Source organism: Ranitomeya imitator, chromosome 1, assembly GCF_032444005.1.
Source record: "Ranitomeya imitator isolate aRanImi1 chromosome 1, aRanImi1.pri, whole genome shotgun sequence".
Taxonomy (NCBI): domain Eukaryota; kingdom Metazoa; phylum Chordata; class Amphibia; order Anura; family Dendrobatidae; genus Ranitomeya; species Ranitomeya imitator.
The window spans coordinates 448174406-448201406 of NC_091282.1; the positions used below are offsets into that span (position 1 = coordinate 448174406).

At 45.3% G+C, this 27001-nt stretch overlaps 1 protein-coding gene across 1 annotated transcript in view; it reads left to right on the forward strand.

Annotated features, from left to right (window-relative positions):
- LOC138675793 (programmed cell death 1 ligand 2-like) overlaps positions 1-27001 on the forward strand; it is a 166430-nt gene that overhangs the window by 63220 nt on the left and 76209 nt on the right. Inside the window, exon 4 of the mRNA XM_069764328.1 lies at positions 12873-13148. Within this exon, the coding sequence (XP_069620429.1) occupies positions 12873-13148 (276 nt within the window). The remainder of the gene's footprint in view (positions 1-12872; positions 13149-27001) is intronic.

Here is a 27001-nt window from a genome sequence, read left to right on the forward strand (position 1 = left end):
ACTCCCCCTGTCCCTGCAGATCGGGTGAAATGGGAGTTAACCCTTTCACCCGATCTGCAGGGACGCGATCTTTCCATGACGCCACATAGGCGTCATGGGTCAGATTGGCACCGACTTTCATGACGCCTACGTGGCTTCATGGGTCGGGAAGGGGTTAATAAAATCGTTATGTGTGACAGCGACCAACGATCAGGCCCCTGCTGGGAGATCGTTGGTCGCTGAAGAAAGTCCAGAACTTTATTTCGTCGCTGGATCTCCCGTGGACATCACTGGATCGGCGTGTGTGACACCGATCCAGCGATGTCTTCACTGGTAACCAGGGTAAACATCGGGTAACTAAGCGCAGGGCCGCGCTTAGTAACCCGATGTTTACCCTGGTTACCGTCCTAAAAGTAAAAAACCAAAAAGTACATACTTACCTAACGCTGTCTGTCCTCCAGCGCTGTGCTCTGCACTCCTCATGTACTGGCTGTGAGCGTCGGTCAGCCGGAAAGCAGAGCGGTGACGTCACCGCTCTGCTTTCCGGCCGCTGTGCTCACACAGACAGTACAGGAGGAGTGCAGAGCACAGCGCTGGAGGACAGACAGCATTAGGTAAGTATGTACTGTTTGTTTTTTTTTTACTTTTAGGATGGTAACCAGGGTAAACATCGGGTTACTAAGCGCGGCCCTGCGCTTAGTTACCCGATGTTTACCCTGGTTACCGGCATCGTTGGTCGCTGGAGAGCGGTCTGTGTGACAGCTCTCCAGCGACCAAACAGCGACGCTGCAGCGATCCGGATCGTTTTCGGTATCGCTGCAGCGTCGCTTAATGTGAAGGGGCCTTAAGAAAAACAGGTTATATTATACTCACCCAGGGACGGTCCTGCTGTGGTCCGGATCAACTGACATAACAGAATGCTGTAGATAAGCCCCTGATGCCTTAGCTCATATATGATTTTTGGGTGACAGATTCCATTTAAAACATACAATTATTTACCCCAAATTGTAAACACTATCATGCAAAAAATAACCTAGAAAAAAAACCAAAATGACAGAATTGCTGTTTTTGTGTCTCCACACTTCCCCCAAATATGCAATAAAAGCTATGAAAAGGTACAGTGGCTCACGAAGGTAATCACCCCCTCGGCATTCTTTGTGTTTTACTACCTCATATCCTGGAATCTCACTGTTTGTTTTAGGGTTTGCATCAGTTCATGTAAAGAACATGCCTACAACTGTGAACATTTGTTTTTCTTTTTATTGTGTAGCAATCAATAAAAAGGACAAAATAACTGAAAACATCAGTGTGCATAACTATTCATCCCCATAAAGTCAGGACTTTGTAAAGCCTTCTTTTGCGGCAATTGTGTTGTAAGTCACTTTGGATAAGGGTACCGTCACACTATACGATTTACCAACGATCACGACCAGCGATACGACCTGGCCGTGATCGTTGGTAAGTCGTTGTGTGGTCGCTGGAGAGCTGTCACACAGACAGCTCTCCAGCGACCAACGATGCCGGTAACCAGGGTAAACATCGGGTTACTAAGCGCAGGGCCGCGCTTAGTAACCCGATGTTTACCCTGGTTACCATCCTAAAAGTAAAAAAAACAAACGCTTCATACTTACCTTCCGCTGTCTGTCCCCGGCGCTGTGCTTCTCTGCTCTGGCTGTGAGCACAGCGGCCGGAAAGCAGAGCGGTGACGTCACCGCTCTGCTTTCCGGCCGCTGTGCTCACAGTGAGTGCAGGAAAGCACAGCGCCGGAGGACAGACAGCCGAAGGTAAGTATGAAGCATTTGTTTTTTTTACTGTTAGGATGGTAACCAGGATAAACATCTGGTTACTAAGCGCAGGGCCGCGCTTAGTAACCCAATGTTTACCCTGGTTACAAGCGAACGCATCGCTGGATCGGTGTCACACACACCGATCCAGCGATGACAGCGGGAGATCCAGCGACGAAAGAAAGTTCCAAACGATCTGCTACGACGTACGATTCTCAGCAGGGTCCCTGATCGCTGCTGCGTGTCAGACACAGCAATATCGTATGGATATCGCTGGAACGTCACGGATCGTACCGTCGTAGCGACAAAAGTGGAACTGTGTGATGGTACCCTAAGTCTCTATGAGCTCTCCACATCTTGCCACTGCGATTTTTGTTCATTCCTCAAGGCAAAACTGCTCCAGCTCCTTCAAGTCAGATGGTTTCCTCTGGTGAACAGCAACCATCAATTATGACCTCAGATTCTCAATTTGATTAAGGTCTGGGCTTTGACTAGGTCACTCCAAAACATTTACATGTTTCCCCTTAAAACACTAGAGTATTGTTTTTAGCAGTATTCTTTGGGTCATTGTCTTGCTGGAAGGTGAACCTCCACCCCAGTCTCAAATCACTGACAGACTGAAACAATTTTTCCTCAAGAAAATCCATGAATTTCGCACCATCCATCTTCCCATCAACTCTGACCATTTTCCCTGTCCCCGCTGCTGAAAAACATTCCCACAGCATAATGCTGCCATCACCACCTTGTTTCACTGTGGAGATGGAGGTCTTGGGGTGTTGAGCTGTATTGGTTTGGCGCAAGACACAGCTTTTACATTGATGGCTAAAAAGTTGAATTTTGGTCTTCTCTGACCACAGCACATTCCTCCATACATTTAGGAAGTCTACCACATATCTTTTGGCAAACTCAAAATGAGCCTTACAATTTTTGTGTGTAAGTAAAGTTTTTTTCTGCCCTCTGTTCCATAAAGGCCACCTCCATGGATTGTACGGTTTCTTGTGGTAATATGGACAGATACTCCAGTCTCTGATTAGGAACTCTGCAGCTACTTCATGGCTACCTTTGGACTCTGTGCTGCTTCTCCGATTAATACTCTCCTTGCCCAGGTGAGAGTTTTGGTGGGCAGCTCTCTCTTGGCAGGTTTGTTGTGGTACCATGTTCTTTACATTTGATGATAAAGGATTTGATGGTGCTCTGGGGATTTTCAGAGTTTGGGATATTTTTTTTAGAACTCAACCCTGACTTACACTTCTCAAAAACTTTGTCCCTGACTTGTTTGGAGATCTCCTTGGTCTTCATGGTGTTGTTTGGTTAGTGGTACCTCTTACTAGCTTACTTACTTGCAGCCTCTGTGGCCTTTTATAATAGATGTATATACTGACAGACCATGGGACACTTAGATTGCAAACACGTGGACTTCTTTTCACTAAACATGTGACTTATGAAGATAATTGCTTGCACCAGAAATTTTTAGGGGCTTCACTGCAAAAGGGGTTATGACATATGCACATGCCAATTTTCAGTTATTTGATCCCATAAATTTAATTCATGCCTATATTTTTCTCACTTTACTTCACCAATTTATTACTTACTATTATACAATAGTATAATACAATTATACAATTATTATAATACAATTATTTACTATTTGGTGCTGATGCATCACACACAAATCAGATTACAAAAATATGTCACACAGGTTGTATGTAACAAAATAGGTAAAGAGTCGAGGAGGTGAGTGAATACTTTTGCATGCCACTGTATGTATTTCAATATGGTATCAATAAAAACATCAGTTCATCACAGAGAAAACAAGCACTCACACAATTCTATCAACATAACAATAAAAAGGTTAGGGGTCTCAGAATATAGTGACACGCACAAAATTATGTTTTTATTTCTCTGAGTGGCCGGTTTGCTCAGTTCCTTTCATCATAAGAGGTCCCCAACTCCCCACCCCCAGTGTGCACAACATATTCTCGATTGCGCTCACCTCACACAGGTCTGACAGCACTGCGAGAAGATTCCTGAAGGCACAGAAGCGTGACAGTGATTCTATTATACTTTCCCTCTGATTCTGATTCTCAAAGCTGAGAAAGAACAAACTATTGTTCGAAACGCGTTGTCTGTTACTCACTATTATGTGATTTCTACTGACTGGATTTTACTTTTTATTCACAATAAATTTGGAATTTTTTGGAAGCTGGATTTTCACTCCTCATATATGATGCACGGATATTTTATTATCAACTATCCAGAGAAGACAAATAGAAGTAGGCCTTTATGATCAAATTGCTGCAAAGAAGCCACTACTGAGGACTGAAACACAAGGACTGGACATTCTGCAACGACCATTCCATACCATATTTGTTGTTCCAAAAGACAATGATCCAAAAGCAACCTTCAGGCTATGTAAGGGCTATGTGACCATAAAGGGATGGAGTGCTGCGACAGATGACATTGCCTCAACAATCACCAACTGCAACCCAATTTAGATGGTTTGTAATGAGTTGCACCACAGAGTGAGGGCCAAGCAGCCAAAAAGTACTGAGCATCTCTAGAAACTCCTTCAAGGCTATTGGAAAGCCATTCCAGGTGACGACTAGAACATCAAGTGTGTGTAAAACTGTCATCAGTGTAAAAGGGTGGTACTTAGAGAAATCTGAGGTCTAACACATATTCCGGTTTGATTCCTCACTCCTTGCTTCCATATGTGTGTTTATGTGGCTTTATTATCTTCATTCTGAATTTAACCCCTTATTGACGGAGCCAAAATTTTTTAAATCTGACCAGTGTCACTTTATGTGGTAATAACTCTGCAACGCTTCAACAAATTCCAGTGATTTTGAGATAGTTTTTTCGTGACACATTATACTTTATGATAATGGTAAATTTAGGTCAATATGTTTTGTGTTTATTTATAAAAAATATCAAAAATTTGAGAAAAATGTTAAAAAAATAGCAATTTTCAAAATTTGAATGATTATCCCTTTAATCCAGATGGTCATACCACAGCAAACCATTAATAAATGACATTTCCCACATGTCAGCTTTACATCAGCATCATTTGTAAAGTGTTATTTTATTTTTTTAGCATTTTAGGAGGTTTAAAATGTAGCAGCAATTTTTCATTTTTTCAAGGAACTTTACTAAATTTATTTTTTTAGGGACTTATCCATGTTTGAAGTGACTTTAGGGGTCTCATATATTGGGAAACCCCCAAACGTGATACTATTTTAAAAACAGCACCCCCTGACATATCAAAAGCTGCAGTCAGGTAGTTTATTAACCCTTCAGGTGCTTTACAGGAATTACTGCAAAGTGGTATGACAGAAATGAAAATGTGTATTTTTACCACCTAAATGCTGGTAACTTCTGAACAGGTTACAACAGCCGACAGACTCTAAGGCCGCTATTTGGTCATGAATTGCCATCGCAAACATCAGGACCACACAATCATGATCTGAGGGCACCAATTGGGATAAAGAGGAAGCCCCCACACTCTGTTAACCATTTATAATGATGTAGTCACTATTTACAGCAGCATCTAATGGGTTAAACAGATTTGGACACTGCAAACACTGATCGTGGCTGATGCAGAAAGTTGTCAGCTATAGTGCACACAGAACCTGCGTCAGCACCCGGCGCACCTGGGAAATGCCGTGGCCCTGGGAAGAGAGAGGGGCCCACTCACACGGTCATAGATACAGCTGGGAGAGCAGAGCAGGAGAACATGCTCTCTCCGCCCACAAAGTCACTGCTGGCTGCGTTCTCTTAACCCCTATGTGCCAGCTGACACAAGCATCTTCTCACTCAGTCAGTGCAGCCAGGCAGGCACACATAGGGGTTAAGAGAAGGCAGCCAGTGTGACATTGTTTGTGGGCAGAGAGAGCACATTCTCCTGCTCTGCTCTGGCCCCTGGCTGGCTGCTGTGTTGAGCTGAACTTATCAGGCAGATTCTGGAGGAGCTCCTACCAGTGACTGAGTGAGTGTTATGGTATCCAGCAGTGGTTGCAGTTGGACTTGTGGCTCAGTCTGCTGCTGTCTGTCTCCGCTGCCTAAAAATGTGAGTGATGTCTGGAGGAGCAGCTGGTGGGGTGCAGCCTGCAACCTGCAGCTGCCCAGCTCACCCAGAACCCCAGAATACATGCATGCCACACCGAACCTGCACCAGTGGGGTAGGAAGAAGCTTAACCCCTTCCCATCTGTATGAAGGTTATTGCTAAACCTTAAAGATAACAATCCGATCCGCATAAATGGGGTTAACCAGATGCCAGGAGGAAGGTGAGCTGCTGCCATGGATAAAACTGAGCTGTGGGCTGTACGTTGGGGCCCCGTGGCCCCAGGCTGGTGACTGGAGGGACTCTGCCCAGTGCTGGCATGTGGGTGATTTCTGCTCCAGAGTCTCAGCTTCTCTCCTCCAGGTCACACTGTGCAGTCACAGCAACATTGGTTGTGTCTGTCCAGGTCCCAGCAGCTGCCACTGCTCCCACCAAGGACATGGCATCACTTAACCCTTCCCCTGCAGCCACCGGCAACAAATCCACATTATTCCTTGATTAAATCAGGTTCCAACCCAATAGAGGAGCAGACATTTCCTGCTGCCATTAGGGTCCGGGAGGGGGTGACATTGGCTGCCCTGCTACTCTGTAGTGGGGGGTGACAAGTGTAACATGGGGTAACGATGAAGGAGAAATGCACAGGATAATAGTGAGCGCGACAGAGGGCAGTGTATGGTATGGAGCAGTCAGGGGGTGGGCTGCAGGATCCCCCCATACTGTACATGACTGCTCGGGACAGGGAGGCGTTTAATGAGCTTCTAATGACGGGGCACTAATTGGGTCATTAGGGTTTGTGGAAAGGATTCAGCATCAGGTCCCTCATTAATGCCCGAGCCGCATGTTACTTTGTAGCACAGATCTGTTAGGGCCGCAAAACCAAACAACGTTGTTTATGTAGAAAAGTCTTTGTTTCATAGAAAAACTCAAAACAGAAAAGATTTTCTGATACAACAACGCCCTGCTCACGACACTGCACTGCACCTCTCCTGTACATATACACTGCACAGCACCTCTCCCCCTTTATATATATACTGCCCAGTACCGCTCCTCCTGTATATATACACTGCACAGTACCGCTCCTCCTGTATATGTACACTGCACAGCACCTTTCCTCCTGTATATGTACACTGCACAGCACCTCTCCTGTATATATACACTGCACCTTTCCTCCTGTCCTATATATACACTGCCCAGCACCTTTCCTCCTGTATGTATACACTGCACAGCACCTCTCCTGTATATATACACTGCACAGTACAACTCCTCCTGTCCTGTATATACAGTTAGGGCCAGAAATATTTGGACAGTGACACAAGTTTTGTTATTTTAGCTGTTTACAAAAACATGTTCAGAAATACAATTATATATATAATATGGGCTGAAAGTGCACACTCCCAGCTGCAATATGATAGTTTCTACATCCAAATCGGAGAAAGGGTTTAGGAATCATAGCTCTGTAATGCATAGCGTCCTCTTTTTCAAGGGACCAAAAGTAATTGGACAATGGACTCTAAGGGCTGCAATTAACTCTGAAGGCGTCTCCCTCGTTAACCTGTAATCAATGAAGTAGTTAAAAGGTCAGGGGTGGATTCCAGGTGTGTGGTTTTGCATTTGGAAGCTGTTGCTGTGAGCAGACAACATGCGGTCAAAGGAACTCTCAATTGAGGTGAAGCAGAACATCCTGAGGCTGAAAAAAAAGAAAAAATCCATCCGAGAGATAGCAGACATGCTTGGAGTAGCAAAATCAACAGTTGGGTACATTCTGAGAAAAAAGGAATTGACTGGTGAGCTTGGGAACTCAAAAAGGCCTGGGCGTCCACGGATGACAACAGTGGTGGATGATCGCCGCATACTTAATTTGGTGAAGAAGAACCCGTTCACAACATCAACTGAAGTCCAGAACACTCTCAGTGAAGTAGGTGTATCTGTCTCTAAGTCAACAGTAAAGAGAAGACTCCATGACAGTAAATACAAAGGGTTCACATCTAGATGCAAACCATTCATCAATAGCAAAAATAGACAGGCCAGAGTTAAATTTGCAGAAAAACACCTCAAGAAGCCAGCTCAGTTCTGGAAAAGTATTCTATGGACAGATGAGACAAAGATCAACCTGTACCAGAATGATGGGAAGAAAAAAGTTTGGAGAAGAAAGGGAACGGCACATGATCCAAGGCACACCACATCCTCTGTAAAACATGGTGGAGGCAACGTGATGGCATGGGCATGCATGGCTTTCAATGGCACTGGGTCACTTGTGTTTATTGATGACATAGGAGCAGACAAGAGTAGCCGGATGAATTCTGAAGTGTACCGGGATATACTTTCAGCCCAGATTCAGCCAAATGCTGCCAAGTTGATTGGACGGCGCTTCATAGTACAGATGGACAATGACCCCAAGCATACAGCCAAAGCTACCCAGGAGTTCATGAGTGCCAAAAAGTGGAACATTCTGCAATGGCCAAGTCAATCTCCAGATCTAAACCCAATTGAGCATGCATTTCACTTGCTCAAAGCCAGACTTAAGACGGAAAGACCCACAAAGAAGCAAGACCTGAAGGCTGCGGCTGTAAAGAACTGGCAAAGCATTAAGAAGGAGGAAACCCAGCGTTTGGTGATGTCCATGGGTTCCAGACTTAAGGCAGTGATTGCCTCCAAAGGATTTGCAACAAAATATTGAAAATAAAAATATTTTGTTTGCGTTATGTTTATTTGTCCAATTACTTTTGACCTCCTAAAATGTGGAGTGTTTGTAAAGAAATGTGTACAATTCCTACATTTTCTATCAGATATTTTTGTTCAACCCTTCAAATTAAACGTTACAATCTGCACTTGAATTCTGTTGTAGAGGTTTCATTTCAAATCCAATGTGGTGGCATGCAGAGCCCAACTCGCGAAAATTGTGTCACTGTCCAAATATTTCTGGCCCTAACTGTATACACTGCAGAATTTACAATAGCTGTCACTCATGTAAGAAGTGAAATCTGGCATTGTACTATACATTTCTCTGCCGTATCTGTGCATCATAAATCGGGGTATGTGTTAAAGGGGGGGGGGGGGGGCCCACTGAGACTCTTTCGCCCGGGGCCCTCGAAAACCTGGAGCCGGCCCTGAGTGCACAACCGACAGATGCTGGATTGTTACCTGTATGGGGAGGCTATTCTCTTATTTGTAAGGTCAGTTAAAAGGGTTAAAAGGCGTATTGGCTGTCATTAAGGGGTTAAATATCACTCCAATAAGAACAAAGAAAACCACTGCATGAACAGATGTGTCCAAACTTTTACGTAGTATTATATATATATATATATATACCACCGATTGACCAAACCGCTGCACGGCCAGCTCTACCCTCACCTACTGTATCCTCACCCATCCCTTGTAGATTGTGAGCCCTCGCGGGCAGGGTCCTCTCTCCTCCTGTACCAGTTGTGACTTGTATTTTTCAAGATTATTGTACTTGTTTTATTATGTATACCCCTCCTCACATGTAAAGCGCCATGGAATAAATGGCGCTATAATAATAAATAATAATAATAATAATAATAATATACACACACAGGGTGGTCCAAAAGTGGGAGAACAGAAAATGATAACATTTATTTTGATTTATTATTATCTATTTTGAATTTTATTCTGTTAAACCAGAGAGTTATGTGACACAAAATAGTTAATAAATAACATTTCCCACATGTCTACTTTACATCAGCACAATTTTGGAAACAAATTTTTTTTTTGTTAGGACGTTATAAGGGTTAAAAATTGACCAGCAATTTCTCATTTTTACAACAAAATTTACAAAACCATTTTTGTTAGGGACCACCTCACATTTGAAGTCAGTTTGAGGGGTCTATATGGCTGAAAATACCCAAAAGTGACACCATTCTAAAAACTGCACCCCTCAAGGTGCTCAAAACCACATTCAAGAAGTTTATTAACCCTTCAGATGCTTCACAGCTGCAGAAGCTATATGGAAGAAAAAAATGAACATTTAACTTTTTAATCACACAAATGATCTTTTAGCAACCATTTTTTTTCCCCAAGAGTAAAAGGAGAAACTGGACCCAGAAAGTTGTTGTCCAATTTGTCCTGAGTACGCTGATACCCCATATGTAGGGGTAAACCACTATTTGCGCACACGTTGGAGCTCGGAAGTGAAGTAGTGATGTTTTGGATTGCAGACTTTGATGGAATGGTCTGCGGGTGTCATGTTACGCTTGCAGAGCCCCTGATGTGCCTAAACAGTAGAAATCCCCCACAAGTGACCCCATTTTGGAAACTGGTCCCCCCAAGAAACTTATCTAGATGTGTGATGAGAACTTTGAACCCCCAAAACCATGTTTGATAAATTTCCCCCCTTTATAACCCTATTACACATACTGTCCACCTACTTTTGGATGGTAGGAAGAAAAGGAGAAAATAATGAAGATTCAGAAATAAAAATTGGCTACAAGGGGGAGGATTTAAAGAGGTTCCCAGGAAGCAGAATATTATTTGGATTGGTTGGAAGTGTTGGGGCCACTGTTTGAATTTGCAATTCTTTTATTGTTTACATTAAGGACATGGATGACTTGATTATTAACCCCTTAAGCCCCGAGGGTGGTTTGCACGTTAATGACCGGGCCAATTTTTACAATTCTGACCACTGTCCCTTTTTGAGGTTATAACTCTGGAACGCTTCAACGGATCTTGGCGATTCTGACATTGTTTTCTCGTGATATATTGTACTTCATGATAGTGGTAAAATTTATTCGAAATAACGTGCGTTTATTTGTGAAAAAATGGAAATTTGGCGAAAATTTTTAAAATTTTGCAATTTTCCAACTTTGAATTTTTATGCCCTTAAATCACAGAGATATGTCACACAAAATAATTAATAAGTAACATTTCCCACATGTCTACTTTACATCAGCACAATTTTGGAACCAAAATTTTTTTTGTTAGGGAGTTATAAGGGTTAAAAGTTGACCAGCAATTTCTCATTTTTACAACACCATTTTTTTTTTAGGGACCACATCTCATTTGAAGTCATTTTGAGGGGTCTATATGATAGAAAATAACCAAGTGTGACACCATTCTAAAAATTGCACCTCTCATGGTGCTCAAAACCACATTCAAGAAGTTTATTAACCATTCAGGGGTTTTTTATAGGAATTTTTGGAATGTTTAAATAAAAATAAACATTTAACTTTTTTTCACAAAAAATTTACTTCAGCTCCAATTTGTTTTATTTTACCAAGGGTAACAAGAGAAAATGGACCCCAAAAGTTGTTGTACAATTTGTCCTGAGTACGCTGATACCCCATATGTGGGGGTAAACCACTGTTTGGGTGCATGGCAGAGCTCGGAAGGGAAGGAGCGCCATTTGACTTTTCAATGCAAAATTGACTGGAATTGAGATGGGACGCCATGTTGTGTTTGGAGAGCCCCTGATGTGCCTAAACATTGAAACCCCCCCACAAGTGACAGCACTTTGGAAAGTAGACCCCTTAAGGAACATATCTAGATGTGTGGTGAGCACTTTCACCCAACCAGTGCTTCACAGAAGTTTATAATGCAGAGCCGTAAAAATAAAAAATCATATTTTTTCACAAAAATGACCTTTCGCCCCCAATTTTTTATTTTCCCAAGGGTAAGACAAGTGACACCATTTTTGGAAAGTAGACCCCCTAAGGAACTTATCAAGATGTGTTTTGAGAGCTTTGAACCCCCAAGTGTTTCACTACAGTTTATAACGCAGAGCCGTGAAAATAAAAATTCTTTTTTTTTTCACAAAAATGATTTTTTAGCCCCCAGTTTTGTATTTTCACAAGGGTAACAGGATAAATTGGACGCCAAAAGTTGTTGTCCAATTTGTCCTGACTACGCCGATACCCCATATGTGGGGGGGAACCACTGTTTGGGTGCATGGCAGAGCTCTGAAGGGAAGGAGCGCCATTTGGAATGCAGACTTAGATGGATTGGTCTGCAGGCGTCACGTTGCATTTGCAGAGCCCCTGATGTAAGAAAACAGTAGAAACCCCCCACAAAGGACCCCATATTGGAAACTAGACCTCTCAATGAACTTATCTAGATGTTTTGTGAGAACTTTGAACCCCTAAGTGTTTCACTACAGTTTACAACGCAGAGCCGTGAAAATAAAAATTCTTTTTTTTCCCACAGAAATGATTTTTAGCCCCCCAAATTTTTAATTTCCCAAGGGTATCAAGAGAACTTGGACCCCAAAAGTTGTTGTCAAATTTGTCCTGAGTACGCTGATAACCCATATGTTGGGGTAAACCCCTGTTTGGGCGCACGGGAGAGCTCGGAAGGGAAGTAGCACTGTTTTACTTTTACAACGCAGAATTGGCTGGAATTGAGATCGGACGCCATGTCGTGTTTGGAGAGCCCCTGATGTGCCTAAACAGTGGAAACCCCCAATTCTAACTGAAACTCTAATCCAAACACACCCCTAACCCTAATCCCAACAGTAACCCTAACCACACCCCTAACCCTGACACACCCCTAACTCTAATCCAAACCCTAATCCCAACCGTAACCGTGCGATAGGCAGCTGACGCCCGGCCACGATCGGCCGCGCTCTCCCCGAGAGCACGGCCGATCGCATATGATGTACTATCCCGTCACTGGGAATTAAGTCCCAGGGTACCTTGACGGGATAGTACGTCATATGGGATTAAGGGGTTAACGGTCTGATTATACATTGAAGAGTAGTGATAGGTATACCGCACTCTTGTAGAGAGGATTCGTGCTCAAGAAGGGTTCCACTCCGATTGCCAAAATAAAAACCTAATCTATCTACATTTTGGAGTGCCGAGTGCATTTTTTTTCAAACACTCATGTTGACATTGATTCATGGTATTTAATTACTACATTTGGAATAGGAGGAATTTTTCCCCAAATATAAGGAATTTTGGATTTTGCTTTCCTCTTGATTAGCACAGTAGCGTTATAGGTTGTTTCTGCTGGACCTGTGTCTTTTATAACCTTATTAAATTTGTAACTATGTGCATTTACATTAAACATGATTTTTTTATTATTATTTTCATTACAGCGTCTTACAGTAAAATTGTGGCTTCTTCTCATATGTCAGAAGACAACGAATTATCTTTCACATGTCAGGCATTAGGTTTCCCTGAGGCAGAGGTATACTGGAAAAAAAATGGAGTCAATGTAAGTTCTCCAGCAAATACTTCACATACTCAGACTCCAGATGGCTTTTATAAAGTCACAAGCACTATCAAAGTCATGAACATGTCTGACTCCTACCATTGTGTATTCTGGAACCAAGCACTTAATGAGAAGACAGAAGCCTCACTGGAACATTCAGGTACTTTCTGGGAATATGTTAATCTACAATAGGAAATGCTAAAGGGCAATTTAATGCATGTAATATAAGATTTCTCATTTCAACAAATATATATTACAGTATTTATATTTTTTTATTTCATTTATATTTCTTATATAGCATTTTCTGTTAAAGTCTGTACCACCATGGGATCAATCCTAGTCCAGACCAGACACACACTGCACATGGCTGTGCAAGGTTTTTTTTAAGTATACGTAAGCAAACACTATATATAAAAGAACAACAAAAGAAAAATTAATATCTTCTTGTCTAGGTGAATAGCTATGCCTAATTTCTAGAGACATATATACGACTAGATGGTGGCCCGATTCTAACGCATCGGGTATTCTAGAATATGTATGTATGTATATAGCAGCCACATAGTATATAGCACAGGCCATGTAGTATATAGTACTACGTGGCCTGTGGTATATACAATGTGGCTGCTACAGTATATACATACATACATATTGTAGAATACCCAATGCGTTAATATAGGCCACGCAGTAAATAACACAGCCCACGTAGTATATAACACAGCCCACACAGTATATAGCAGCCACGCAGTATATAGCAGCCACGCAGTATGTAACACAGCCCACGTAGTATGTAACACTGGCCACGTAATATATAGCAGAGCCCACATAGTATCTAACAGTGGCCACGTAGTATATAGCACGCAGTATAGAACACAGCCACGTAGTATATAACACTGCCCACTCAGTATAGAACACAGCCACGTAGTATATAACGCAGCCCACGCAGTATGGAACACAGCGCAGATAGTATCTAACACTGGCCAGGTAGTATATAGCAGCCACGCGGTATCTAACACAGCCCACATAGTATTTAGCAGTGTGGGCACCATATCCCTGTTAAAAAAAATTATTAAATTAAAAAAATAGTTATATACTCACCCACCGGCGGGATTCAGCGTAGATCCAGCGAACCATAGGCAGCATCAATAGTAAAAACTTGGTCACACAGGGTTAATAGCGGCGGTAACGGAGTGAGTTACCCGCAGCATAACGCAGTCCGTTACCGCTGGCATTAACCCTGTGTGAGTGGTGACTGGAGGGGAGTATGGAGCGGGCACAGACTGCGGGGAGTATGGAGCGGGCGCCGGGCACTGACAGCAGGGGAGTAGGGAGGGACTAATCGGACTGTGGCCGTCACTGATTGGTCGCGGCAGCCATGACAGGCAGCTGGCGAGACCAATCAGCGACTTGCATTTCCATGACAGACAGAGACCAATGAATATCTGTGACAGACAGACAGACAGAAGGACAGACGGAAGTGACCCTTAGACAATTATATAGTAGATTCCTTCTAGCATTGTTATTGAAAAACCAAAGAGAAAAAAACATTGCCAGCTGGGAAGGGGTCAAAAACAACTTATTTGTAAGCAGATGATTTATACAGTAAATGTGGTCTTTTTTTGACCATCACATGGTTTGGCTTTTTTTTAGCTGTGCACGATGAGACCTTTTCTTAATTACTGAAATGGTGCTTAAAGGTAACCTGTCACCAAAAAAAATGCTATTAACCTGCAGATATGGGGAAAATCTGCAGATGAACTTTATTCTCCCCTGCAATGTTCGGGTTTCAGTCATAGGGGCGTCAGCTGTAACCGTCCCCCTGACCCTGACTGACAGACGACCCAATGCAGAATCAGTGTTAACAAGGGCGGGGGTCTGGTTACAGAACCTGCGCCAGCACCGCCCCGTGTCTGAAACCTGAGCGCTGCTGGGGAGAATAAAGTTAATTTATCCCCACAGTGTTTGGGTAAGTGCAGGCGCCCAGGCAGGTTAGTAGCGCTATTAACCTGCAGATTAACTCCATACCTGCAGGTTAGTAGCATTTTTTCTGCTGGTTCCCTTTAAAAAAATATTGTTCTTTGAAAGGCCATCCATAGCTGCTGCATAATTGCTCTGTTTTATACTGAAATGTTTTTAAAGCTGGCATTTGTCCTTGCCAATTGTTTGACCTTGTTTCGGTTAGATTTTGTATAGTGACTGCTTCTTGTCCAGATAGGCCGTACTGGGGTGCCCACGGCACTTAAGGGGAGGCCGCCATGACGGGGTTACGTGGGACCTGGGGAGCTGGAGCAGTTTAGAGGGGGTACAGAGGTAAGGGTTAACTGGAACTCGAGTGGTGGCTTAAGGGGCATTTTTTGAATGAAAGGGGTGGAACTATGGGACTGCGGGGAGGGGGCACATAAAAAGGGGCACGCTTCTCACGCAGGCATCCATTTTAGGTGCCTGCGTGACAAGTGAGGAATCTCTGTCACACTTACCAGAATGGACGTTGAAGCGATCCTCCAGCGTCTCCGGACGGCAGCCAGCTCCCAGGGGACAGATTGGCTGAACGCGTCTGTGAACAGCCTTCTCCAGGGGACAGCGGGAGCAACTTCGCAGGCACAGCAGGACGGGCGCCGACCACGGAGGACTAGGCCTCCGGCGTGCCTAAGCCCAGACGTGATCCCCAGGGCCCGGCACCGAAATAGGAGCCCCTCCAGGGACCCTCCGGTAAGCAGCGCTGGCCCCTCCACCTCGCAGCGCAGCACCGGGAGGAATCCTCTAGTGCGGCGGGGCCTACAACGGGGGGCGGATCCTTCCTCCCCTCCTTCTGTGTCCGGGCGGCGAGGGGCGGCAGGAGCAGGAGCCGGAACTGCGGCTGCCAGCATGACCGCTGGCGCCGCTCAGCATGGGAGGCAGCGTCAGCCTAGGAGACGGGGGTCAGGTGCGGTGGCCCCTCAGCGCCGGGGACAAGGTGGGCGGCAGTCGGCCGGCTCTGGCATCAGCGTGCGGCCCTCTGCAGCGCACAGCTCTTGAGTCTTCAACGCAGCTGCGCCCTCTGCTGGTGGTGGCCTGGATATTACAAGATCAGCGCCCTCTGCTGGTGATGGCCGGGATTTTCCTGGATCTGCGCCCTCTGCTGGTGATGGCCGGAACTTTCCTGGATCTGCGCCCTCTGCTGGTGATGGCCGGAGTTTTCCTGGAACAGCGCCCTCTGCTGGTGGTGTCGGGGATTTTCCGGTTTCTGGCAGGTGACATTCCGTCGCTTCGGGAGGCAGTGCCGGGGACGTATCCATGGCAAGGAGCCGCACATCTTCCATCGGGCGGCAGGATGCTGGCTCGGCCTATTCCCCTTCCGCAGCACCAGGGCAGTCGACGGCATCACCGGGTCGCCAGTACATGGATACGGCCGCCAGGAGTTCGGTGGGCAACATCGTGGATCAAGCCGGTCGGGATTCAGGACACCTTCGGCTGGGAGCTGGATCTTCGGCTGCTGGGCTCACAGCACCCAGGCAGCTAGGTGAGAACATTTTCCCTATCATTAATATGCCAGGCTTAGTTTCCCCTGAAGCTAGAAATACTGATATTACTTCGGGAGTCGCTAGTGGGGGTATGGGTTTAATCCTTAGAGGTTTAGGGGAGCTAGCGGGCTTGTGGGGGTCCGGGCTTAGCAGGGGGTCTTTGCCGTCAGCAGCTTGGTTGGGAAATACGGGTTCGTTTCAGGGGTCGAGAGAGTTGACCGAGATTACGGGTACGTCCAGCAGTGTGGGTCCTGCGTCAAATACTGGGGGCTCATCAAGGGACAATGGCGGAGCAGCAGCGGCGTTATCTATAGGGCCTGGGTCAGGAATTGATGCGTCAGGTGAAGGAGCTTTGCAGGATAAGGAAAAGGAGGACGTCCCGCAACTAGACGATGCGGCTAGGGGGGAGGTCTATGTCTGCTTTGAGGGCCCGTTAGGGGCACATTTAAAACAAGAAGTTAGGAAAAAATCTGGAAAGGGGAGTATATACAAATATTTTCTCTTTTACCCCTAGAGAGATTTAATTTGGCTAGACCGAGAAGGGGTGACTCCGGTGCAGTGGGTCGTGATGGAGGCCTTTCTAAGTAGATACCCCGATAGGTCAGCTGCAGTTTTATTGCGCGACGGTTTTAAGGAGGGTTTTAAAATTCCTTATGTTGAGCAGGATGTTAGTTTAAAAAGAAAAAATTTGAAATCGGCGTTACAATTCCCGGAGGTCGTGTCGGATAAGTTGAATAAGGAAGTTGCTCTGGGAAGAATGGCAGGCCCGTTTGTCGCCGCTCCGATGGCAAATCTGAGGGTGTCACCTCTTGGCGTGGTCCCTAAGAAAGAACCTAATAAATTTAGGTTAATCCATCACCTGTCGTTTCCGAAGGGATCTTCGGTTAATGATGGTATTGATCCCAAGTTGAGTTCGGTGTCGTACTTATCATTCGATTCAGCGATGGAGTGGGTTCGAACATGTGGAAAGGGGGCTAAGCTGGCAAAGACCAACATCGAAGCGGCCTTTCGTTTGTTGCCAGTTCATCCCGACAGTTTGCATTTATTGGGTTGTTTTTGGGATGGCGGCTTCTTTGTTGATTGTTGTCTTCCCATGGGTTGCTCAATTTCATGCGCTTACTTTGAGGCCTTCAGCACGTTCTTAGAATGGGTGGTGAAAGATGTGCCTGGGATACGCTCATGTTCGCACTATCTGGACGACTTTTTGTTTATAGGGCCAGCGGAATCAGCAGATTGTTCGATTTTGTTGCATACAATGGAGAGTGTGGCAAAAAACTTCGGGGTGCCTTTAGTGGAGGACAAAACAGTTGGTCCGGTGACAGTGTTGAACTTCCTAGGCATTGAAATTGACACGGTAGCAATGGAGTGTAGGCTACCTGCAGATAAGCTTACCGAGTTGCGTCAGGATGTCGTTAATCCGATTGGTTTGAAGAAGATAAATTTGCGCAGTTTGCAATCGTTGTTAGGGAAATTGAACTTTGCATGTAGGATCATGCCAATGGGTCGAGCGTTCTGCCGCCGCCGCCTATCCTTGGCAACAGTAGGGGTGAAGTCCTCTTTGCATTTCATCAGGACAAAGAAAGAGTTTCGGGACGATTTGAAGATGTGGGCGGATTTTCTTGACGAGTACAATGGCAGATATCTGTGGATTCAGCCTGTGACAGATGCCGCCTCCTTGGGCATTTTGGTGCATGTCGTTGAAATGAGTGGCTTTGGTCTTTTCTTTCATGGTAGCTGGTCAGCAGCGGCTTGGCCAAAAGAATGGAAGGAGAAAGGGTTAAAAAAACAACCGGCTACTGTTGCATTTGTTCCCCAGGGTAGTTGCGTTGGCCTTGTGGGGTGACAAATTGAGGAATTTGAAGATTTCTTTTCATTGTGAGCATGTTGGAACGGTGACGGCGGTAAACTCGTCAGCGGCTACGCCTGCATTAGTGAAGGTCTTGCAGCACTTGGTTTTCCTGGGTCTTAAGTTTAACTTATGGATTGTATCTGAAGTTAGCTTGTCAGCGCCTGATCCAATAGTTGTTGCTCTTAAGCTGGGTTCCCATTGCGTTATGGGACCGCGTTAAACGGACAGCGTTGCACGGCGAAATTAACGCCGTGCAACGCGGCCGTTAACGCGCCCATTCTCGCTAATGGGAACGCGCTTCACTAGCGCGTGCCATGTTCGGCACGCGGTAGCGATGCGCCGGTGATACCTGGTGCGCCGCGGACGCTGCTTGCAGCGTCCGAGGCGCGCCCGCGCTCCGTTCCCGCTCTCGCAGATCGGGGATCTGCGAGAGCGGGGACGTTACCGCGACCCCGACCGCAGCCCCATAGAAAACATTGCGTTAGCGCAATCCGCTAGCGCTAAACGGATTCCACTAACGCAATGTGACCCTAGCCTTACTCAATTTCAGTGGCAGCTTTTCCGGGATTTGGCACCACAGGCGGAGAGTGCGGGTCTGGATTGTCCGGTGGAATTGTGGAACCTGCCGCGAGGGCCGTAACGGAGTTATTTACCAAATCGCTCGCGGATACATCTTGGTCTCATTATAATCAGGCTTGGAGCCTGTGGGAATCCTGGATGTCAAGTATGGATCAGGATATGGAGGAGGAGTATGGTTTGTTGTTGTTCCTAGGTCATCATTGGGAGGCAGGTTGGTCGTTTTTGGCGGGGCTAGCCTTCAACCTTAAATGGAGGGGGGGTAAGGATATAACGAAATCCTTTTTGGTTCGGCAAGTTGTTCGGGGTTGGAAGAAAGGCTGGAAGGCTTCGGACGGTCGGCGACCCGTGTCTTATGAGGTGCTTTCAGCCATTGAGCGGAAGTTGCAGGAGGTGTGTTTTTCCGAATGGGAAGTGGTTCTGTTCCGTGCAGCCTTTTCTTTGGCCTTCTTCGGGGCATTTCGGTTAGGTGAGTTTGTTAGCCTGTCCGTTAGTAAAAAAGGTATTTTGTTAAGAGAAAACGTTGATGTTGAAGGGAATAAGGTGGTGGTGTTTATTAAGGCTTCAAAAACGGACATGTATGGGAAAGGGTGCAAAGTGGTGTTGTTCAATGTTGAAGGATCCCCGGTGTGCCCGGTGGCATCCGTGAAGAAGTACATAGCAAAGGGCAGGGTGTTAGACGAGCCATTCTTGGTGCATGAAAATGGGTCTTTCTTGTCCCGTTTTCAGTTTATTTCTGTATTTAGGAAATGTTTGGCGGCAGCGGGCTTACCTGCAACACAATATAGCGGTCACTCCTTCAGGATCGGGGCAGCGACTGAGGCCGCTAGGTTGGGCCTTGGTGAGGATGTGGTTCGGAGAATTGGGAGGTAGGAATCTTCAAGATTCCGGTCGTATGTTCGCCCAAACCTATTGTGAGTTAGAGGCTGTGTTGAGTTAATTGTTTGTTGCCTTTCTTTCTGTGTTGCAGGGCCTGATCCGGTGCTCGTCTGGATCATGGGGCATTAGTTTGTTGTGTGGGCTGCGTTGCGTGCTGCGGTTCGTCCGGACGGTCGTCAATTGGGTCTTTCTCGAGAGACAGTGACATTATGATGGATCGGTAAAAGGGGGATGGTGTGGAAGGAATGGTTACCTGAATTTCATCGTTTTGTTAGGGTGGTTTCACACTTGCGTTTTTGTCTGCAGCGTTTTTTTTAAAAAAAAGCATGCTTTTTTTTCACTATATTTAACATTGAAAACGCATGCGTTTTTGTTTGTACGCGTTTGGTCGCGTTTTCATGCGTTTTTTTTGGGTCAAAAAATACATTGGAGTCAATGGGGACGCATGCGTTTTTTTGTGCATGCGTTTTTTTGCGTTAAAAACTCATGCGTTTTTTAAATAAAAAAAACAGAAAACCCTGATTTGTCACCCACCAACATAAAGGTGATAAAGGGATCCTAACCCTAACCCTACCCCTAACCCTACCCCTAACCCTAACCCTAAGGGATCCTAACCCTACCCCTAACCCTACCCCTAACCCTACCCCTAACCCTACCCCTAACCCTACCCCTAACCCTAAGGGATCCTAACCCTACCTCTAACCCTAACCCTACCCCTAACCCTAAGGGATCCTAACCCTACCCCTAACCCTAACCCTAAGGGATCCTAACCTTAACCCTAAGGGATCCTAACCCTACCCCTAACCCTACCCCTAACCCTAACCCTAAGGGATCCTAACCCTACCCCTAACCCTAACCCTAAGGGATCCTAACCCTAACCCTACCCCTAACCCTAACCCTACCCCTAACCTTAACCCTAAGGGATCCTAACCCTACCCCTAACCGTAACCCTAACTATTTCTGTTTATAGTGGGTTTTTTACTGTATTTTGATGATTGGCAGCTGTCACACATTTCTCAGCATGCGTTTAAAAAACGCAAACGCATGAAAAAAACGCATGTAAACGCGTCAAAACGCCGCGTTTTTTTCACCACATGCAAAAACGCATGCGTCAAAAAAACGCAGCATTTGCACGCGTTTACATGCGTTTTTTTCACCATGCGTTTTTTTGCGTTTTTTACCACAAAAACACACCCAAAAAAACGCAAATGTGAACCCAGCCTTAGACTGGATAGAGTGCCGGAGATCGTGGTGATTCACTTAGGGGGGAATGATTTGGCTAAACGGTCTTGCAGGGAGCTGATTAAGGATATTAAATTTGATATCCTGAGGTTCTGGGTCATGTTTCCAAAAGTGTTGTTGGTGTGGTCCGACATCATTCGTATGTCACGAAAAAAAATCAATCAGTGGGATCCGTTAAAGAGTTGCAGAGTTATTAGCACAAAGGTGAAACTTTGGCTGGGTCATTAAAGTTAAAATTGGCTACGTCACTAAGGGTTAAGCTGAAGTAATTTTTCGCCTCTTTTTTATGTGAGTGTTGTGCAAGAATTAAGGAGAGCTTTTTAACATCAGAACTAAGTGAAAATGTGACAAATCAGGTATTCTAAGAAAAAGGGCTTTTTATAGCTATTGCTATGCTGAGTTTCTAAGGTGGGTGCATGGTTTCTACAGGTTCTTTTTATTCACAGCAACTAAAAAACTAAATCAAAAGCTCAACAATAATTGGGAGTGGGACGCCCTGATAGGATCTTGAGAGACCAGTTTGTGTCAGGTCTTATCGATGCGCCGCTTAAGCAGGCTTTGCGAGAACGCTTGCGCACTAGCCCACGTATGACCTTCTTAGAAGTCGAGGCGGAGGCACGCATGTGAGAGCAGGAACAGGGGATGGCGGCCCTAGCAGGGATTGTCCGGAGCAATTAAGTATCTACCCTACCCGTAGCAGATCCGCAGTGGGCCTGCAAATTACGGCAGGAAATGTGAGAAATCACTGCAGAAATAGAAGCCCTTTCTGCTACTCTGGAATCCAATCCCATACCCCGGGGTAATTTACGGCAGGAGATAAGAAAAATCGGAGGAGAAATACAGAGCGTAAGAAAAACTCCAGCAGCAACCCCAGAATCTAACCCTATTTCCTTGGATGAGGAACGATTGCAGAGAGGGTATGCTTTTGCCCAGCAGACAGTCTCCGAAGTGAGTGTTGGACTTGTGGAAAAATGGGACACATGTCAAGGTGTTGCCCTACACGAGGCAGCCAACGACGAAGATTCACCTACTTCCCAACGGTCATGCCCACTGGAGAGAATGCTGTACCTGGAGGAGACGGTCCTTGGACAGAAAAGCCCGCCCCCGAGGAGCAGAGTAGAAGGAGAAGGTTCAGCCCACTGCAGAGTAACCATAGAGGATGGATGGAGACCTGGAAGGAATGGTAAGATAAGCAGAGGGGAGCCTCACCCAGAGCAAGGCAGAGCCATGGCGCCGGAAACCGAGAAGTGAGGGAGAAGGTGTCGTTTGCCTGCTGTGGGATGTCTGCATTACTCAGGAGCATGGAAGTGAATAGGGTGTAGCCGATGTGCACCAAGGAAGTTGAAGATAACTGCAGCCCCAGTGAAGCTGCAGAGGTAGGGCTCATACCTAGTGCGCAGTCAGATGACTTGGTGGAGAAGAACATTGAATACCATGGAGGAGAGCCAGATATCGAAATTCTGCATGAGGTACCTGAAGTTCCAAATACTCCTTGTCACGGTTCCACCCCTGAGGGTGTCTGAGATGCAGTTACTAACAGCTCGGCCATCCAATCTGGAACAGGGCATGCTGAAGTTGTCAGTACTTTGATTGAGAGCATGACCATCTAGTCTAATTCAGGGGCATGCTGAGCTGTCGGTGTGTTTATTGACAGCTTGACTAGCCAATCTGTGACTGGGAGGCGGCGGCTGTCACAGGTGTTTACTATCCCAGGTAATTGTCATTCCTACTTAACTGAGCAGCTTCTCCCAGACCACTGCCAGACATACATTCATCTTGGGAGGTTTCTGCTTTGTGCTCTCCTGTGCCTTGTGTTCTACATGTTTCATCTGTTGCCTGACATTGGACTTTGTTTTAACCATCCACCTGTTTAACCCCTTCAGCTCTGATCCATTATCATCCTGGTACTCTGACCTTGGAACGTTACCTGACTATGCTTTTGCCTCTTCCTTTTGTTTATGACATACCCTCTCGGCTTCTGACCTTGGAACGTTACCTGACTACGCTTTTGTCGCTTCCTTCTGTTTATGATGTACCGTCCTGGCTTCTGACCTTGGACTCCCTGACCTCTGACTCATGGCTTAGCAGTGAGAAGTGACTAGCATCACAATACATCTGGCCCCTACATTTTTCTTTTTCCCCAGCATGGATCCTGTTCACATGTTTTGTGACCAGGTGGCGAATTTGATGCAGATGACTCAGGCTCTGGTGAATGATTGCCAGAGTCTAGAGTCATCGCAATATCAGTTGCAGGGTCAGATAAGTAACTTGATGAAGACCTCCCATAGCCCCCCACTGCCAGCAGTAGCTGTGACATCAGTATCCTCTGATGTACAGTTGGTCTCTTCCGAACCTGTTATATCCCTCCCTGATAAATTTTCAGGAGAGAAAGACCAGTTTAGGATATTCAGGGAGAGCTGTAAGTTATTTTTTACCCAGCACCCCGGTCGTCAGGAGAGGAGGTCCAACGGGTGGGAATAATCATGTCCCTACTGTGAGGGGGTCCTCAGACCTGGGCATTTTCTTTGTCCCCACAAACCCCAGAACGGTTTTCCGTTGATACGTTTTTTGACAGTTTAGGTCTGATCTATGATGAATCCGACAGAATCCAGGTCGCTGAGGCTAAGATCATGAACCTGGCACAGGTGGGTCACACAGCTGAGGACTACTGTACTGAGTTCCGGCAGTGGCCCACCGAAGTTCTATGGAATGATGCGGCTCTCAGGTGCCAGTTCCAAAGAGGCCATTCCGAGACACTCAAGGATGCTCTGGTCCTCCATGACACCCCTTGTTATTTGATGAAGGCCATGACTCAGGCCATACGAATGCACCGCAAAATCCGTGAGAGACATGGTAAACAGCAGGCCGCATGTTATACTTCCCCGGAGCAGGTCCATTTACCCAAGGTTAGAGTTGCCAGTCTTTGTGTTGTGGAAAGGAAACAGAAACAAGATCTCAGACTCTGTCTATACTGTGACATTTTCTTAAGAATTGCCCAACTTGTCCCCAAGCCACCAAACCATCGGGAGAACATCTGAGTCTGGGTCATGACCGAGGAGGTCACCCAGACTCCCAGGTACCTTTTTCTTCCTCTGACAAAGTACTAATAAATACGATGATTTCCTTCAAGAACCAGGTGTTATCAACATTGGCATTCATTGACTGTGGGTCAGCTGCTAACTTTATTGATTTGGGACTGGTTCTGAAGTTAGAGTTAGGGACAGTTAGTTTAGAAAGACCCATTCAAATCATCACCCTTGACAAGACACCATTAGCTTACAATTTGGTCAATAGAGCAACGGTGGATTTCAATCTCCATGTGGGGGCACTGCACTCTGAATCCATCTCCTGTTTTGTGTTGGAAAATTTACTTGCTGGTTTGGTACTGTAGTTTCCATGGTTGCAGACTCACAATCCAGTTATTGATTGGTGTCTGAGGAAGATTGTGAAATGGAGCCCCAACTGTTCCAAGAAATGTCTAAAAAAGGTACAAATATGCTCCGCTAGTCTGGAGGGTCTTCCAGAGTACCTGAAGGACTTTGAAGATGTGTTCTCGGAAAAAGAGGCGGAGATACTACCTCCCCATCATCCCTATGATTGTGCTATTGACCTTATTCTTAGCGCCAAATTGCCAAAAGCTCACCTTTACAATTTGTTGGGGGCCTGAACGGACCGCCATGAAAGAATATGTTAACGAAAGTTTACAGAAGGGTCACATCTGTCTTTCCTCCTCCCCTGTGGCTGCTGGATTTTTGTTTGTTAAAAAAAGATGAGGGTCTCCGTCCTTGCCTTGATTTCCGAGAACTAAACAAGATCACGGTTAAAAAGCCTACTCACTTCCACTCATCCCTGATTTATATAACTAGGTTCTGAGGGCCAGGGTGTTTTCTAAACTTGATCTTAGAGGGGCTTACAACTTCATTCACATCCAGAAAGGTGATGAGTGGAAAACAGTGTTTTTAATGTCTGAGGGTCTGTTTGAAAATCTTGTCATGCCTTTCGGATTATCTAATGCACCTGCTGTGTTTCAGAATTTTATGAATGATATTTTCTCTGATTGCATTGGAAGATTTGTTGTAATATAATAATAATAATAATAATAATAATAATAATAATTTTTATTTATTTATTTATATATAGCGCCAACAAATATACCTTGATGACATTATAATTTTCTCACCAGACTTGTACACTCACCAGGAACATGTCCATGTGGTGGTACAGAGACTGGGGGAGAACTCTGTTTCATAAATTAGACAAATGTGGGTTTTTTTCTGTTCAGGAAATCTTTCTTGGGGTTTATCTTGTCAGCAGAAGGGTTTAAGATGAACCCTGGAAAGGTGCAGGCCATAATAGATTGGGTTCAACCTCGTGATCTTAAGGCTTTGCAGGATTTTTTGGGATTTGCCAACTATTATAGAAAATTTATCAAGGGGTTTTCCCAAATTGCTAAACCACTTACTGATCTTACACGTAAGAGTGCAAATCTCAAGGTTTGCTCACCAGGTGCTATCAGAGCTTTTAAAAAATTAAAAGAGTGTTTTATGTCTGCACCCATTTTGATCCAACCTGATCTCCAAGAACCGTTCAAAGAGGAAGTGGAAACTTCGGAGATCGGAGTGGGGCAGTCTCATCACAGGGGCCCAAAACTCTGACTAACCTGCATCCATGTGCTTTTCTTTCCAAAAAATTTCACCTGCAGAGAGAAATTATGATGTTGGGAATCGGGACTTACTTGCTGTCAAATTGGCCTTTGAGGAATGGAGGCCTTTATTGGAGGGGCGGTTCATTCAGTTACGGTGATCACAGATCACAAGAATTTAGCTTACATTGAATCGGCTAAAAGGTTAACTCCTAGACAGGCCAGATGGTCCTTGTTTTTCTCTCGATTTAATTTTTCTATTACATTCAGGCCAGGGTCTAAGAATGTGAAACCTGATGCTTTATCTCGTAGTCTAGATTCCATTTCTCCTCCAGAACCTTCATCCTCCATTATTCCTCAGGGTATTGTGGTGTCTATGGTAAACTCGGAGCTGGAAGAGCAGATTTGTAAAGCCCAGACATTGGCTCCTTCTACTTCCCCAGGGTACAAATTATTTGTGCCTGTGTACCATGCGGGTGTTACAGGAATTTCATGATTCCGTTTTAAGTGGCCATCCTGGGGTTACTGCCACAAGGAAAGCCATGACTTTTTTGGTGGTCATCCATGCATAAGGATATTAAAGATTTTGTATCTGCTTGAGAAGTCTGTGCACGCGCCAATGTAAGTCATAGCCAGCTGGCTGGGGAATTGCCTACATTGCCTATTTCAGAAAGACTATGGACTCATTTGTCCATGGATATCATTACAGATTTGCCTCTGTCTGATGGGAAGACTGCTATCTGGGTGGTAGTTGATCTATTCAGCAAACAAGCTCGTTTTGTTCCTTTGTCAGAATGCAGAGACCCTCTCCAGGTTGTTTATTTCTCATATTGTAAGGTTACATAGGATCCCTGTGAGCATTGTGTCTGATAGGGGAGTACAATTTGTCTCTAAATTTTGGAGAGCTTTTTGCCAGAAACTAAGGATTGACTTTTCATCTGCTTATCACCCTGAAACCAATGGTCAGTCAGAGAGGACAAATCAGTCTTTGAAACAAACTTTAATCCCTTCACAACATGCACCGTACTACTACGGCGCATGTCGTGTCTCCCCTTTGATGTTGGCTCCGACGCTGAGCCCACATCAAAGTCGCGACATGTCAGTTGTTTTGTACAGCTGACATGTGCGATCAATAGCGGCAGGTGGAATCGCGATCCACCTGCCGTTATTAACTAGTTAAATGCCCCTGTCAAACGCTGACAGTGGCATTTAACTACCGCTTCCGGCCATCGGACCGGAAATGCGCGCATCACCGACCCCGTCACATGATCGGGGGTCAGCGATGCATCAGCATGACAACCTGAGGTCTCCTTGAGACCTCTATGGTG